We start from the raw sequence: 17,808 nt of genomic DNA on the forward strand, positions 1-17,808 counted from the left end.
ACTCCATACTCAGCTACTCCACATCTAGCTTTTTTTCCTGGTAAAAGGCTGAGTGTGTGTTCTGGTGTGAGAAAACGTGGCTCTCTTTAGCTCAAGCCTGTCACTCAACCTGGGGTACCTTTTGATAATGCAGCCTCTGGGGACAAAGGCCTCACATCTCCTAGAGAAAAGCGCAGGAGTAGTTCCATAGGATTGCATTAAACCGATGCTCTTTCAGTTTGGCTTAGAGCCACATTTTCACAAGGAAACACAGGTCTGTCAGCTCTAAAGATACAAGAGACAACCTGGCTCTCACAGGACTGTTTCCAGTAGAGAAATCACACAGGAGGAACTAGATGGCACTTCCCTTCAAACAGCAGCCACAGGACTGAGTCCATGGCAGACTCTGCAACCTGAGGACCATGCATGGGCATTGGGCAGCAGCAGGAGCAGTTGCACAGGAAGAGCACCTGCCTGGGCAGATGGCACAAAGTTACTCAGGATGTCCACAGGTGTAGGGCATCTGCTCTGGACTCCAGGTTCATGGTGGATCCAGGACCTTGGGAGTGACCAACCCCACCCTCAGGGTCTGCAGCAAGATCTCTCATTTGTTAAAATGCCATACTGACTCGGCACATCTCTATAGCGCAACACACACCCTCACTCTCCCCATACTCTGGCTGGGGCCAAGGCGACATTGAGAAGCTGGGGAGAAGGCCTCTCCTGGTTTCCCATACAGAGGAGGAGAGCAAAGAACCCAAGGCAAACCTGGAGGCTTTCCTGCAATGTCCTCCAGACTGAGAGCAGGAAAGATGCCTTACAGTGGGAGAACAATGTGGGTGTACTGCCCATTCTCTTGCCCTGCTTGGTACAACCACTGTGGTTGCCAAGGGTCTGGACAAAGGCCTACAGTTCACTCCACAGTCAGGGGTGCTGTGCTCAGTCACCACACTGACGACTGCTGTGGCTGTCTGCTCAGGTGCCCACCTCACCCTCCTGGCCCCTGCCAATGCCCCCAGGTAGGGAACTAATGGAACAGAACTTCCCACTGTAGGAAGTTCCCCCAATGGAACTTACAATGCCTTTCTACAGGAGAAAAGCCCAGGAAGGGTGCACAGAGACAGGAAGTGCAGGGACAGGAAACACAGTGACAGATAGGAAATGCAGGGACAGGGAAGTGCAGGGACAGGAGCTGCAGGGACAGGAAGTACAGGACAGGAAATGTAAGGACAGGAAAGTTCAGGGATGGGAAATGCAGAGGCAGGAAGTACAGGCACAGGAAGTGCAGGGACAGGAGGTGCAGGGACAGGAGGTGCAGGGACAGGAAGTGAAGGGACAGGAAGTGCAAGGACAGGAAGTGCAGGGATAGGAGGTGTAGGGACAGGAAGTGTAGGGACAGGATGTTGCTGGGTCAGGAGGTGCAGGGATGGGAAGTGCAAGGCCAGGAGGTGTGTAGGGACAGAAAGTGCAGGGACAGGAAGTTACAGCCCCATAAAGCCTCCTCTGGCCTGAGCTCCACTCTGCCTGAGGTCCTGGATCAGACACCCGAGTCTGAGGATGAGGGATCCTAGACTCAGACCTGGATATGCGCTGGGGATTAGTCAGGCCAGGGCAGGTGACACTTCACCCTTGGCGCCTGGGGGTGATGTATGAGGGGTAAACCCAGCACCCCCTGGAGCCGAGGAGGGGTGACCCCTTGAGGTCCCCAGCAGAAAGAAGCATCCTGAGTTGGGCAGGGTGGGGATCCACACGCCAGCCAGCAGAGATGAAGTTGGGACAGTGATTATGTCTGGGGCTCCCCTGGGGGGCAGATGGGCAAGCTCAAGGTGTCTCCCACACAGCTCCCAACACCACCCAAGGATCAGCACGATGCTTCAGCATGGACCTGTGGCTTCTGAGCCTGTTGGTTGTGGAGTTCTTGTGTGCAGAAGGCAGCATGTCAGTGAGGGGTCTGTCTCCACGTAAGAACGCAAGCGCAGGCCATGGCGAGGAGAGTAAGGACCAGAAGGGGTTTTGGGACAGAGAAGTTGTGGCCCTGCCTCAGCGCCCACGTGGCCGTCACACGGACCTGTGCCCACGGCCCCGCCTGCCTCTGCTTCCATGTGGACAGATGAAAGGGGCCTATTTGGTCTGAAAAGTTACCCTGGCCAGAGACTGGTGAGTCGGCTGCCCCACAGTGTCTCTGCCACCCGGTCGCTGAAGACCAGGCCACCCCTGCGCGCCCAGGCCTCTCAGCCTCCCGGTGGCGCTGCCGGTGCGACTTGTTGCTGAATCAGAAACGTGATGCACTTAGCGGGGCGCGGGCAGGGCTGCGGGTCCGTCTCTTCCGCGAGCCACGTGAGGTCACGGGCGCCTCCCCGTCTTCCCCCTCCATGCCGAGGCGCCTCGTGGGGGCGGAATTGTGAATGGAGCGGCGCTTGCCGCTCAGATGTGGACTCTACGACGGCGGCGGCGGCTCCTGATTGGCCGGGGCACGCCTCACAGGGACGCTCCAACTGACAAAGCCCTGGACGCCTGGGTGGTCAAGCCCCATCGCGGTCGCCCAGCGTCCTCAGGAAGTGGCCCGACGTTCAATGCTGGGCACCAAGACGCGATTCCCAGTGGTCAGCACCACCCGCCCAGCCCTACCTTCCCACTGCAGGCTCAGCCCTTCCTGTATTAAACGCTCCGGGGCGGCCAGACCCCATTCCAAGCCTGAGCCCTCAATCCGCTGGACACACGGCCTCCTCCGCCGCAAGGCGGCCACCCGGTCAGCACCAAAGATGGATTCGCGAGTCCAGCACAGGGCGGCTGGCACCCCCTTCCCGAACCGGCTCACAAAAGCCGCCGACCCCGCAGGCTGCAGCCAAACTCCGTCTGGGCTGTCACAGCCGCGGGTCCCAGGGCTCAGGGACTCCCGAGGGAGCTCAGCAGCCGCCCTTGGACGCCAGGGCAGGTCCAGCGTCGCCAGCTGTGCTGCAGTTGGGGGTCGGGAAGAATCACGGGGAACTGGAGGCAGAACTCGTGCCGGAGGATGCCGGCCCCAACACCCTCCGCGGCAGCTGCAGTCACCCCCGTTGCTGCAGCCGGCGCTCGGAGGGGAGCGTCCGCCGCCAGCTTGGCGCGCACTACTGGACGCCATCGGCTCTCGCACTCCACCTGCGGCCACCCAGCCCGCAGGTGCCTACCAAGGAGGGAGGAAAAGTGAGGAATGACTCATCCGGACTCACCGCCGGCAGCGTCCAGACGCAGAGCGGCAGGCTCCCGGCTCGCGGGGCGCCGGGCGGCCCCGGGGAGTGCCAGCACGGCGGCAGCTGCGGAGCAGGCCAGCAGCCCCAGCGTGCGCGCGGGGCTCCGCGCAGTCACAGCCCGACCCAGGCCGCCACCGGGCTCTGCAAAACAGGCACACTGCAGCGCGGCGGCCGGTGCATGGCCCATAGAGTCAGGCGTGGTGGAAAACACGGATCCGGACCGGGCTGCGGGTGGGAGTGGGGGCCGCCCGGCCTGTGGCTCGACAGGCAGACTCCCCGCTCCGAGCGGAATTAGCCGCGGCCTCTGGCGCCCGGGCCATGGCGCAGCGCCGGCCCCTCTGACATCAATCACCCAGAGCAGGTGCCCCCGCCCCCCCGCCTGCCAGATCCAGGCGCTAATCTCATTTCAGGAGCGAACCCCGCCTGGGCAGGAGCCACCTATTGTGATGATCTCATGGGCTCCGCAGCCTTACATGGGCAGCTTCCTGGGGCGCGTCACTGCACTGACGACATGGCTCTGGCCTGTGCAGTACGAGGGGCCGGTGGGGGGCAGGGATGGGGGGGCCCCGATGTGTGGAGTAGTTACTGAGATTGACTCCCTAGGGACCATACCAGAGGAGGCAGGGTAGAGCACACAGTGGGAACAGAGCACAGAGTGGGGGGACAGAGCACACAATGGGGAGACAGGGCACACAGTGGGGACAGGGCACACAGTGGGAACAGAGTACAGAGTGGGGAGACAGAGCACACGGGGGACAGGGCACACAGTGGGGAGAGAGGACACAATGGTAACAGAGCACACAGTGGGGGCAGAGCACACAGAACAGGGCACAGCATGGGGATAGAGCACACAGTGGGAATAGGGCACACAGTGGGGACAGGGCACACAGTGGGGACAGGGCACAGAGTAGGGACAGAGCACACAGTGATAAACAGCACACAGGAGCAGGCATGTGCCCCCCCCCACATCAGCCATGAGCACATGGGGAGCAGGTATGTGCCCCACACAGGTCAGCCATGAACATGTGGGGAGCAGGTGTGTGCCCCACACAGGTCAGCCATGAACACGTGGGGAGCAGATGTGTGCCCCACACAGGTCAGTCATGAACACGTGGGGAGCAGATGTGTGCCCCACACAGGTCAGCCGTGAGCACTTGAGGAGCAGATGTGTGCCCCACACAGGTCAGCCGTGAGCACTTGGGGAGCAGGTGTGCAGCCCCGCCAAGGAAGCATTCTCAGAGAACATAAAGTCACTCTCACTGAGGAATACAAAAGCAGTGTATAGAAGGAACATCAAAGACCTCCCACGCTACAGCAGATGACAACAGCCAGGCAGGTGGGTGTGGGACACTGTCCTTCCAGGTAGGTGTGGAGCATTGTGTGTGTGGGGGGGCAGTTCATCCTGGCAGGCGTGTGGGAGGTGCTGGGGAGGGCAACCTGTCCTGGTAGGTGGGTGTGGGACACTGGAGGTGAGAGGGCTTCCATCGCCTCATGGAATGTCTTGCCCCACCAAGGGACCCAGTACTGGGACATCACAGACTCAGAACAGGAACCACACTTGGCTTGTGGCCAAGATACAACAGAGACACACCCATGTGTCATTTTCCAAAGGTGAGGACATCACCACAGGGTGACCCACCCAGTCACTGCCACAGGGGTAGCCCGTCCAATCACTGCCCCAGGGTGGCCCAGCCAGTTACTGCCCTAGGGATGGCTCTATTCCAGAGTTCATGGAGCTGGAAAGGAGGCCAGTGTTGGATACATCCTCTTTAGGTTCTCTCGGCCATGACACTAATGAATGATGGACAATGGGAGCCGCCGGCCATCTAATGAACACAGCGAATCCCGTGGTCAGAACACTGAGTGTTCATCATGGCTACTGCAGATGGAGAGATGTTGGGTGGAGGGGGTCAATAAGACTGCTCACAGCCAAGAGGAAAGCAAGGAACGAGGAGGGAATGGCAGAATCCACAGTTGGTAGCTTCAGCACGTGGACAGCTCCCCGGCCTGGAACCCTGACTGGGGAGGAGGCAGGGTGCAGGACCATTCACCTTGTGTCCCTCAAACGGGTCTTTCCTGCTAGACACCTACTGCGTACCCCACAGTGACATAAGGTGGTGAGACCCAGCATCAGGGAGCCGGGTCTTCAATGCAATTGCCTGCCTTGTGTGAGGGCAACACCGAGTGGTGCCTGTGTCAGGCAGAGTGTAAGTCAGCTGTGGACAGTGACACTCAGGGAGGGTTCTACTTGCTAGGGTTCCACATGCCCCCGAGGCCCTGGTGTTTCCTGCTCCATGGTGTAAGCGTGTCTGGGGGTCCTGGGACACAGTGTGCACCACCAGGCCCTGTCCCAGTAGGCTGCTGCCCAGCCAGTGAGCAATGAGGACACCCGGGAGTGAGGCCGCTGCATGTCTGACTACAGCTGTGACAATCTCTGACTGTTATAATGAAACTCAAAATTTAAAGAAAAGCTTGACATCTCTCAGCCAGCAGACATGCTGTGTGTATGTCCTGCTTTGTGAACACCAGGGGTTGTGACCATGTAACACAACTCCACATAGAAAAGAAATGGGTGGGTAGGGCCCCAGGAGACTGTACATTAGCCCAGTCATGGATAGAACTGCAGAAGGACTCACCATCACCATCACCCATCCCTGGGGTTGTGACCCCTCACTGTGCTGACACCATCACCCATCAGCGGGTACCTGAAGGATAACATACAGCACGCATCCCCTGTGGGTCCCAGGCACGAGCACCAAAGATTAGCCGATCACCAAATATACTGCCACAGGTCTAATTGAGAGTATATTCAGAAGCAGTTTTGCCTAAAACCCTAAAATGCTTGCCCTGCACCTGCCCCCAAGACAATCCCTCAACCAATACCTGCCCCCATGACTCTCCCTCACCCTGCACCTCATGACTCTCCCTCACCCTGCACCTGCCCCCATGACTCTCCCTCACCCTGCACCTGCCCCCATGACTCTCCCTCACCCTATACCTGCACCCCATGACTCTCCCTCACCCTGCACCTCATGACTCTCCCTTACAACCTGCACCCCATGACTCTCCCTCACCCTGCACCTACCCCCATGACTCTCCCTCACCCTATACCTGCACCCCATGACTCTCCTTCACCCTGCACCTGCCCCCGTGACTCTCCCTCACCCTGCACCTGCCCCCACAACTCTCCCTCATGCCCTGCATCCCACAACTCTCCCTGTCTCATGCCCTACACCAGCACCTCATCTCCATGCAAGCCTCAGGGATCTGCTGCAAAGTCTGGGTTGGACCCCCACCTGATCCAGCTGAATCTCCCCTGAGTGGCAGAGGGTTCTGGCAGAGCTAGCTCTGCCTTACACACTCACCGTGTCTCTGCAGTGAGAACACTCAGGACCCCATCTGTCATTGACACCTACCTGCTGTGTGGGGATTCTCTCCTGCTAGGCTGTGACAGTGAATGCTGGCTGGCCCTCGCTATACTCCCAGCCTATGCAGTCAGTGCCCTCTGAGCCACTCACACCAAGATTCTGCACAGTTTGCCTGGACAGGTGGAGTCTGTGGAGCATGGCTCCCCAGCCACTCACACCTTCATAGCCCAGCAGGAGACGCTCCATAGCACAGAACACAGTGTTATCCTAGCCCAGTCCCTTCTGGGGGACACAGGCTGATTCATATCCTGGCCACGGTGACCTCAGTCTTCATTTCCAGGGCACAGCCCCAGAGGAGCAGCAGTGTGAGACAGAGCCCTGCACCCTCTGAGGACCCATCAGGCGGTTCCCGCCAGCAGCATCTGCACCATTGCTTTTGGCCTCCTCCCAGGCACCTGCTGCCTGTGTCTCCCAGAAGTCGCTGCCTCTCAGATACATTGCTGCAGGGGGCTGTGCTTTCCTGTGTGCCTCTAGCCGTAAGTGTGTCTTTTCAGAAATGTCTAAACTGGATTGTGCGTTCTGATGGAAATGTGGACTCCTGGAGACCTGCACATAAGCTCCTTGTCAGACACGCATTTCACAGACTTCCTCACCGACAGAGCCACAAGCTCACTGCAGATAGCTGGAGTGGGTAACTCACCTTATTAAAAAACATTTGTTATTTTACTTTTGTTATAGTTTTAAATTTTATCATCACACATTATAATTTATCATCATAGATTAGCAAAGCATTTTAAATTTATTATGTATTTTATATTAGTATTATAATTATAACTACATACTGTTTACAAATAATTTTATTTATTTGTTACTTTGTTGAAAGGCAGAGAGAAATCTTTCAGCCACTGGTCACTCCCCAAGGACCCATGACCACTGGGATTGGATCAAATGGAAGCCAGGATCAGGACCGTAATTGGGGTCTCCCTGGGTGACAGAGTCCACTAGCCGGAGCTGTCAGCTGTTGCCCTGTGGGGTGCACACCCGCAGGGCAGATGCTGGGCCCAGGTCTTGTGATACTGCCACAGGCATTGAGTGGTGACCTATCTGCTGTGTCGCATGCCCACTGTGGGCCGTGTCATGTCTGCACCTGCCCAGCCTACCGCAGGCACAGGGACACCCTCCCTCTCCAGATACATCCTGGCCCCGCACCCAGAACCAAGCCGGGAACCACCTGGCCCCCAGGGAACATCTGCTCCATTAATTAATGCACTAGGCACAGACAGGCTGCGTTTCAGAATGCTCCTTACAGCAGGTGGTGTGACTGAGGAATCCTCCAGTTCTCCTGTGAAACAGTGTCCTCAAAAAGACCTGGAACCGAGCTCCCAGGACCAAGAAGACTGGGCCACTGAAAGGGCTTCCCGCAAAGCCACCAGTCTCTGGCAAAGCACTTCAGGCTTCTCAGAGCCTATGTTCGATGCTCAACTGTTGCTGCCAGACACAGAGGGAGAAGCTGAGAGAGAACTTGACAGCGTAACGCTCCCAGGAGGCACACTGTTGGATATCTGGCACCCTGAGACCCCAGACAAAGGAGGTGTGTCACAGGGACTCCAAGTGAAAGTGGCCAGCTTGTGTTCTTGCACCTTCACTGACAGTCCTGCCTCCCAGGGCACAAACAGGATGGAGGTTACCGTGGCCACTCTGGCCACCCTTGCTACTCTTCCTCCTCCAGAACCTGCTGGTGGCTGTGGGTCCACAGGTGGAGGTTAGTGAGCGAATGTGGGGAAGGTAAGCAGCTTTTTGCACACTCATGTGTTCACACATGCCCGTGACAGGGCTGCACAGGCATGGTTGTGAACACATAGAGACCCACATCACATACACGGTCAGTCAGCCCTCAGTCCCCCTGGCCTGCCCTCTCCATGTGGGACAGCCTGGGGTGTGGAAGTGCTGGGCTAGGACACTACAGAAATCACCCCTGGCCTGTAAGCCCCAATGGTCCTCCTGGGGGCAGCCAGCTTACCACATCCCTGGAACTGCTGGTGACCCAGACCCTGGCACCCACGCCAGCACAATTTTCATGCTCAACTTTGGCCAATGCAGGTTCCATCTGCCGGAGCCCTACCACTCCTGCCCACAAGGGTCCTGGAAGAAGAGCTGCCCAGGTCTCAGCCACATGGAGGTGGGAGAAGCTACAAACAGAGGTGTTGCCTCAGGAGCTCTGAGTCCCACAGACAGGCAGACTGGGTGAAGCAGGGAGAAAGAAGGGGCTCAGACAGGAAGGCAGGGGTCTGAGAAGGGTGTCCTTGCTGTTCCTCCAGACTGAGGAACACAGCACTTCTGCTCAGCTGCCTGCCCTGTCCTTGTCTCCGGCAGTGTGACCTCCTGAACCTGAAGCGGTCTGGGTTGGCTCAGTGGGTAGGTTCTGTCCCAAACAAGGCCCCTCACAGAGGGGCTTTCTAGAGAAGTAGGGGTCCTGATTGACTGTGGTGGGCTGAGAAGGGTCTGGATCCTGCCGCTTCACAAGCAAATCACCAGAGAAACAAAGGCCAGCAGAGAGGGGGAGGGGCTCTCCCAGCATTGCTTCCTGGGCATGCACCTGCCCAGACAAGATATCCTGATCCTACTTACCCAGACACTCTACTTCATATTCAACAAAGCCAGAAGCTGCCCCCAAAGGAACCTCAGGCTTAGGGCATCAACCCCAGAGCAACCTGATCCCCAGGACTGATAGTCTCAAAAACAAAAACAAAAACAAAAAAACAAACAAACAAACAAACAAAAAAAACCCAAAAACACCTCACTTGTTGCCAGGTCAAAACAAACAGCAAGAAGAACCAATACAGGGAACTCCACTTACAGACAACCCCCAACAGAGCAGGGAAGCCCTGGCCTTCCTGTTTCCAGCTCTGCCTGGACTAAACCTCCTGCTGCAGGGAGTGGCAGGAAGACTGGAGCTGTGTGTCCCAGTGGGTGCAGGGGGCGGGAGCAGAGCTGTGGGTCCCTCATGGGCAGCACAGTCATCAGTAAAGCTGCCATCTGACCCATGTGAATGTGAAGCTGCCCTGGTCCCCTCTTTGTGATGCCCACATTAGACTGGGAGACCCTAGGGATGCACCCACTTAGCTCCTGCTTGCCTGAACCTCTCTGGGGTCTGAGGGAATCTGGGCCCTGCCAAGAAATGGCACTTGACCCTGTCCCTCCGCTGCCCTGTCCTAGGTGGAGTATGGCCAGCATCTGTGTGGGAGGAACAGCCAGTACCCGGGTTCCCAGCTGCACAGGGAGATCCCACTGGGACACTGAAGGACATTTGCTCACTTCCTACGGCTGGAGCACAACATCTGCGGAGACGGGGCCCAGAGAGAAGGCGGCTTTGGATTCCTGGCTCAGGTGTGACATCACAGTTATGTCACACACAACACTCCTCTCACCACCAGCGGGAGATGCTCCTTCCCAGAGCTCCACAATGCAATTGGAATCAGACTCATGGCTTCATAGCCTCATGGCTCCACAGCCTCATGTACACTTGGGGGTGCAAATGAAAGGAAAGGGAAGCTGAAAATACTTTAACATTTTGATGAAAACTAATGGGAATCCAATTTTCAAGTGACCTTTTTATCTTAGCAATTGTTCTAAGTAATAACCAGTGACATTTATTTCTTATCAGAATCCTGACCTTTCCTTTTTAAAATACTTCCTAATTTTAAAAGTAAATTATGTCCAAATGGCAAGACAGATGAGGATCTTTGCTTCATTAATCAATTTGGGTGAAAAATGGAAAATACTTAAGCTCTCCAGGTGGCCTGAAGTCTCCACAGAACTTCCATGTCTGGGGCATGGGGTAGCCCAGAGGCAGGCCTAGTGTCCACCTGCAGGGATCCATATATAGGCATCCACCTACAGAGGTCTATTGTGGGCATCAATGTGAGAGCATCCACCTGAGTGCATCCAGCTGAGGGCATCCACCTGGGGGGATCCATGTCTGGACGTCCATGTGTATGTGTCCACCTGAGGGCATCCATCTGAAGGCATCCACCTGAGGTATCAACTTATGAGGTCCATATGTGGGCGTCGACGTGAGGGCGTCAACATGAAGGCATTTACCTGAGGGCATTCACCTGAGGGCATCTATCTGCGGGCATCTACCTAAGGGCATCCACGTGCAGGCATCCACCTGAATTCACCCACCTGAGAACATCTATCTGTAGGTATCCATGTGAGGGCATCTACCTAAGGGCATCCACGTGCAGGCATCCACCTGAGTTCATCCACTTGTGGGCATCTAACTGCAGGCATCAGTCTATGGAGGTACACATGCAGGCGTCAATGTTAGGGCACCTACCTGCATCCACATGTGGGCACTACCTGTGGGCGTCCCTGGGACCAGCAGCCAGGGAGGTCCCTGAAGGTCTCTGTCTATTTTAAAATCTAAGTTCCATTTTCTCACTGCTGACTATCATGAGCACAGGCCTTAGCATGCCAGTCTTGCCCGCCAGCCCCCACCAGCCCCCACCATCCCCCACCAGCCCAGCGGCGACTGCTCCCTCTTTGCTAGAGAACAGTCCAGGTTCCCAAAGACATGATCACATTTAGCGGTGGGGAGCCAGGCTTGCCTCCTTGGGGCCCACACCTGAGGATTCTTTCCTGATCCTGGTCTCCTAGAACTGCCAGCGTGGGACTGACCTGGCCGTTCTGTCCTGACCATTCAGGGAGCCACCAGTCTCTCACCAGGAGGCACAAGGGTGGCCAGCAGGTGACACAGACTGTAACACTTAAGGAAATGCCTGCTGGCAATTCCAAGTGTAGTTCAAGATGAGCACATGTAAGATTTTGCCAAATACTTCCTCTGCATCTTCTGAGAGATGATTTTTCTCAGTCTATTGATAAGATGATCACAGTGGTTTTCAAATGCTGCACTAGCCTTGGCTTCTGCTGCCACAGTCACGTGAGTCTTGGGCTGCCTGTTCCCACGCAGGTACCATTCACATGGACACCACAGGCGCTCCCTCCACTGGGCTTCCTCTGCTTCTACCTGTTGGTCTCCCCAGCTTGGGGACAGCAACTCTCCCAGTGACCTCAGCTCCCCTCACCTCCCTGCTGCTAAGAGGAGTGGGGGACGCGCCACAGCTCAGCTTGCCTCCACTGAAGGGATGGGATAGTGCTGGCCCCAGGTCATCCCACCTTCCGCTGCGTGAGAACCCTTCACACATACCCGGCGGGTCTGTTCTGCCTGGCAGGCTGCCTGCTCGGTTCTTTGAATCACACACATTCCTGGTTGTGGTGAAGTCCAACTACTTCAACACATTCTGAATCCTCACTCCTGCTCACATGGTGCCCTGCCCTCATTCAGGTCCACTGGCAACCTTGCTGTCCAGAACAGCCCAGGGTCCATGGCTGAAGGTGCATCTGAAGACCAAATGGGTTTTGTTTCCAGTTGCATTCAGGCTTGAGGGGCACATCACGCCGACAGAGCTCTGAAACCTCACTGTGCTGGGAAGACCAGGCTGTCACCAGAGTCAGAAAATAGAACCAGGCCCCAGGGCCCCATTCCCACCCCATCCAATCTCCTCACATAGGTGCCTTGGCCCCTTGAAGGCTCTCTTCCCGCCACAGTCAGAACCTGCTCCCTCCTTTGCAGCATGGGGGCCACAGGAAGTCACGGCAGCCATCCTCTGACAGTAAGGACAGAACTTGCTGGGGTCTCTGCAGTGAGTGTGGATGACACGAAGGTGTGAAGAGAAACGCTCCCCTGCTGGCAAGGCCTTGAGGAGCTTCCTGCTGCACAGCAAGGCCTGGCGGATGTCTCTCTAACCACCTCAAGGCAGCTTCAACCCCTATGCATGGACACCTGATTGCCCCGCTGAGAATTCTGTAATCTATTGAGGCATTGTTGTTTGCCCCTGTGAGTTGGTTTTTACAACCAATGTGAGGTTAGAGTTGATGTTGCTGATAATGTCTTGGTAAACAGGCCTTTAATAATTCATACTGTCTCAGCCACCCCATTGACCATACGGCTGGAAGAGCTCAAGAATGTTTGTACTAATATTGTAAAACATGCTTTTAGACTAATGTAGGGTTGTTAAGCCCATGGTTGTAGTGGGAATCTATGTTTAAGGTTTTTTTTTGTCTATGATCTTTAGGTTTTTCCTTCTGTGATGCATTTCCTCCTTTAGCTGATAAAGTTGTAAAATGCGGAAGATAGTAGGAATATGCTACTGATTAATTTGCGCCATTTATTGAGAACTTCCTGACTGCAGGGTCAGAATGGATAACGTCCCGCTTTAAGGTGAAACAAATGGCAGAATTATCTTTGGAAGCACCCACTTCACCATGATGTAAAAAGTCTGTGCGAGAGTTTATGACTGCTTCTGTATGAATAAAGGGGACAGTTTTCTTGCATTGTCCGTTATGATCCTGAAATTGTAGTGGTCCATCTTTTTTCTTCATCTTTTTAAAACACTGACTCCACACACGCTTCTTGAGCTCCAAACTCAGCTGGAGCTTGCCTCCAGCAGGAACTCTAGAAACTCTAGTCCCCATCCTGTGACTCAGGGACTTGGGCACCAGGAAATAGTGCAATCAAAGGCAGACTGGTTGTTGCTACTGGGCAACAATGGCGTCGCTACCATAGCAACCACAACTGCCTCAGTGCATGACATCACCAGGGCAACTATAACATCAGAGCACGAGGGTGTCAATAGGCCACACCTCTCTCCACTGAGGGTCTTGGGCAGCAAGGCCCAGGCTCCCTCCAACCTACATCAATTGTGCTGATTTCTGATTCTTTTTTTTTAAAATATATATATATATATATATATATATTTTAAAGATTCATTTATTTTATTACAAAGTCAAAGTCAGATATACAGAGAGGTGGAGAGACAGAGACAAAGATCTTCCATCCAATGATTCACTCCCCAAGTGACCACAATGGCTGGTGTCGCACCAATCCGAAGCCAGGAACCAGGAACCTCTTCTGGATCTCCCACATGGGTGCAGGGTCCCAAGGCTTTGGGCCATCCTCACCTGCTTTCCCAGGCCACAAGCAGGGAGCTGGATGGGAAGTGAAGCTGCTGGGATTAGAACCGGCACCCATATGGGATCCTGGCGCGTTCAAGGCGAGGACTTTAGCCACTAGGCCCCCACGCAGGGCCCTAGTTTTTGATTCTATGCCAGAACCTATCTCACTGGGCCTACACTGTGACCGACACCATTCAGTCCTTGTTCATTGCTTTGTCCATACAACCCACAAGGCAGTGCCTGGTGTTCAGTCTGTGTGAACACTCCCAACATGACCTCAATGTCAGCAAGTGAGGAAGTGACATCAGCAAGGGGAGCTGAGAGACAGATGAGAGAAGGACAGGCACAGAGGTCCGCTTCAGGAAGATAAGAAACCTGAAGCCTCCAAAGCACCTCTGGGGTGCACAGGGACCTCTCACTGCCTCAGTTCCTGCACAAGACCCTGGGCCCCCACCCTGCACACCTGCACTGAGGTGTTCAGGGCAACGGGGTCAGTGGTGGATGGTCCTGGTCACTCAGCTGCAGAGGCCAGCAAGCCCATGACCAATAGGCCAATTCCTCCTGTCCAGGCTGTTCTGTCCATGCAGGTTCCACTGACTGGGTGGGACCACCCCACACTGGGAGGCATCTGATCCGCCTCCTCCCCATCCATAGGTTTTGCTGCTGATCTCATCCAGAAACACTCTCCCAGGCACAGCTGGGACCACGGTTGACCTGTGGCCTGCCCTGTGGCTGGATGCCACAGTTACAGACTCAGCTGCATGTCTCCCAGGGCACCCTCACTCAGCTCTTTACTTTGGGGCAGAAGGAGAGTGGGACACATCCAGCTGGCCAAGCCTGTGCCTGGTCACACTATCCAGTGAGGGCAGGCTCTCAGCTGCCCATGGGAAGTTCAGATGCATGGGAAGTGAAAAGAGGGTGACACATCCCAGTCACCACACATGACCCTGGCCAGGATGCACCCCTTCTCAGCCATGGGGCCCCTCACCCTGGTGCCCCAAGCATATAGAATTCTACAGACAGTAAAGTTTTCCTGTGGAATTAAGTGGGTCAATGCACTATAGCAACGGGCTATGTGGCTGGCAGGTGGTGAGCAAACAGGAGGTATAGCTGTCATTAAGCCTCTTATTTTTACTGCTCTTGGAGACATCTGGTGAAAAGCCAGATTTTCTAAAGTTACAAAATAAATCGAAGTTGCAATTCAGACTCCATTTGAAGTCAGCAAAATTGAGATTAGGAACACAGGGTATACAAAAAGGGAAATAAGAAAAGCCAATAAGATGGGTGAGTGTGTGTTTGTTGACGTGTAAGTGTGCCTGTGTCTGTCAGCAGCAAGCTCATGACAACTGCGCACTGGAGGGTTGAAACAGCACTTCATAGCCAGGTTCTCTGCCATCCACTACCATGCACTACCACGTTATTCCCTTCACCCAATGACAGAGCCGCATAAGCCTGAGGTCCCAAGGGTCTCTGTGCCAGTGGCAGTGACAGTCGCAGCATCCCCAGTGCACCAGCCCTGAAGCAGCCAGTGGGAGTAGCCTAATCTCAATGCTTGGCATCTCCAAAGAAACAGCTCAGGACTCCCATGTCCCCCTGACCAGAACCTTCACTGCCCAGGCAGATTGGAGCCACAGCTTGGCTCATTCCATCCAGAGAATGTGCTGTGAGAGAGACTAATCCTGGAGAGAGCCCACCATTTCTGAATGGGGCCCGAGAAGGGCACCGTGAGCCGGGGACACAGGCCATGGACATAGACACAGCCCCACGGCTTCCAGGAGCTTGTTCATAAAAGCCCGTGAAATAGAGGAGCAGTCATTCATCTCTGCACTGTTTGTAACAGAACACACCTTGGTGGTTCTCTGCTCCCACACCCTGTGGGTACTAATGGGGTACAAGGCACTTGGTGAATGCAGCTCAGCCCAGGGCCAGGTGGAGACAGATCTGATGCACAAGCATGAGAAAGGCTGGGCAGGTGTGCACCATCTCCTCATCAGGGTCCACTTTCAGAGCAGATGACTGAGAGCGACTTCCACTGCCTTCTGCATGGAGTAAAATCAGGTCTACATAAATGCTACTGTGAGCAGAAGCAGAGAAAAAGCAATGAATGACAGCCATCGCACTGTCCATGGAAACGCCCATTCAGCACATGTGACATGCACTGTCACCAAAAGCATGTATGCACTTCCACGAGATATGATGAGGAGAGGAGACGTGGTGAGGAGAGGAGATGTGGTGAGGAGACATGGTGAGGACAGCAAATATAGTGAGGAAAGATGTGATGAGGTGAGGAGATGTGGTGAGAAGATGTGGTGAGGAGATGTGGTGAGGAGATGTGGTGAGAAGAAATATGATGAGGAAAGCAGACATGGTGAAGACACGTGATGAGGAGAGAAGACATAGTGAGGAAAGCAGATGTGGGGAGGTGAGAAGGTGTGGTGAGATGTGACATGGTGAGGAGAGGTGATGTAGTGAGAAGACATGAGCAATGTGGTGAGGCAGTCCTCATGGGTGGTTCCTGGATCTTCACTCCCAGAGTGCATGTTTCTGACTGAGGAGGCCACCATACAGTCTGGAGCCTTTGGAAGTTACAGAGCAGCATGTCTGGCTGCAGGGATTTAAGCACTGATTCAGGAGGCTGAGGCACCAGCTGCTGCCACGTGGCATTTCCATGTTGCAAATTGGATTCTCTCCAAGTCCAGGGGACAGTCCAGCTCCACTATGATGGAATCTGCTGCACTCCTGGAGCCAGAGTTTCTCTCTCTCTCTTCCTAAGCCTGGTTCCAGTGGCTGGAGGAAGGCTATTTCCTCATCATGTGATTAATGCTGGGCAGGTTTCCTGGTTGACTGGCACAAATTGGGACCAAGAACACCCTAGGCCCCAAGGTAGCTTCTGCCCTTCCTGTGTCCCCTGAGCAACAGGGAAGAAACAGGCTGCAGGCACAGGGCCTGTCACCTGATGTCTGGGGTCTTCCTGATGCTGTGCGATAACCGACTATCATTTGGTACTGCAGCTTCTGGCATGGTGTATGTGTATGTGCATGTGTGTGCATGTGAGTACATGTGTGTGCACATGTGCATGTAACCCTGAAGCAGCAGCTTCCAGGGAGGGAGCACTTCCTAGCAGCTCTGGCTGGGGTCCCTGCTGCCCTCAGGACATCTGTACCTGGGCACACAGGGGCCTGTCCCTGCACCAACTGCAGAGGTAGAGGACACTCTGCATCTCACGGTAGACAGGATGCACTGGCCGGTCATGGTCTCAGAGCCTCCTGTTGGTCTTATGGCTTTGCCGATTGGGAGCTGTGTTCCCTAGAAGGTGTGTCCTGGGGTGACAGGACAGCAGCACCCCTGGTGTGTTGACCACCATGCAGGAGGTAAGTATGCCCATGAACATGTGGCACCCAAGCCAGGATGCAGCGCAGGCAGCAGTGCCTGCCACATAGGTGGCAGCTGTAAGTCTGACTACTAACAACACCCAAATTAATCTCAGTGATGCCTGACCTAGTGAACCCTCAAGTCCTGCAACACACATGTCCCACACACAGCCTAATGCAGGGGTCATGTGAATACTGCATGTGGCTCAGTGCAGGGCCATGAGTGTCCCACACATGGTCCAGTAGAGAGGCCACACTTGACCCACACACAGCCTAGTCCAGGGGCCACATTAGTTCCACATGTGGCTCCGTGCAGGGCCATGTGTGTCCCACACACCACCTAGTGCAGGAGCCATGAGACTCCTACATGTGGCTCAGCGCAGGGCCACCCATGACCCACACATGGCCCAGAACAGGGATCACGTGTGTATATAGGCCCCTGCACACCCCCTCCCCAGGACACAGCACAGAGGATGCTGTAACTCAGACACAGCTATATGTAAGATACACATTTTTTAAAAGAATGAAAGAGCAAATGGTTTGAATAAAATAACAATAGCATTTGCTATCAGCCACCAGATTCAAGATTTAAAAGCAACCAGAGCTGGGAAATGTGTGGGCACACCCACGTTGGCTCCACCGTGTGGAGGCTCTCCACGTGAAATTGTCATTGGAAGTTGTGCTCACATGTGACAGGGTTCACCAAGTCCAGGGATGGGTAATCCCCAGGGACTGAAGAAAAATATGACCAACTCAGATTTCAGTAAAATAGCTTTTCACAGACTAATAATCCTAAAACATTGCTCATTTACTCATTTGTAGGGTGAAGAAGAGACAGTGATC

General features: G+C 54.8%; 1 protein-coding gene across 4 annotated transcripts in view; it reads right to left on the reverse strand.

The window, feature by feature from the left end:
• Positions 1–17,808, reverse strand: part of DLGAP2 (DLG associated protein 2) — a 145,426-nt gene that overhangs the window by 89,756 nt on the left and 37,862 nt on the right. The window contains exon 1 of one of the 4 annotated variants that reach the window (XM_058659843.1): positions 3,189–3,579. The exons of 2 other annotated variants lie outside the window; for them this stretch is intronic. In XM_058659843.1, the coding sequence (XP_058515826.1) occupies positions 3,189–3,396 (208 nt within the window). In that variant the 5' untranslated portion in view covers positions 3,397–3,579. Of the gene's footprint in view, positions 1–3,188; positions 3,580–17,808 lie in introns of those variants that run through there. One more of the 4 variants, XM_058659842.1, reaches the window with a different exon arrangement.

Source organism: Ochotona princeps, unplaced genomic scaffold (assembly GCF_030435755.1).
Source record: "Ochotona princeps isolate mOchPri1 unplaced genomic scaffold, mOchPri1.hap1 HAP1_SCAFFOLD_116, whole genome shotgun sequence".
Taxonomy (NCBI): domain Eukaryota; kingdom Metazoa; phylum Chordata; class Mammalia; order Lagomorpha; family Ochotonidae; genus Ochotona; species Ochotona princeps.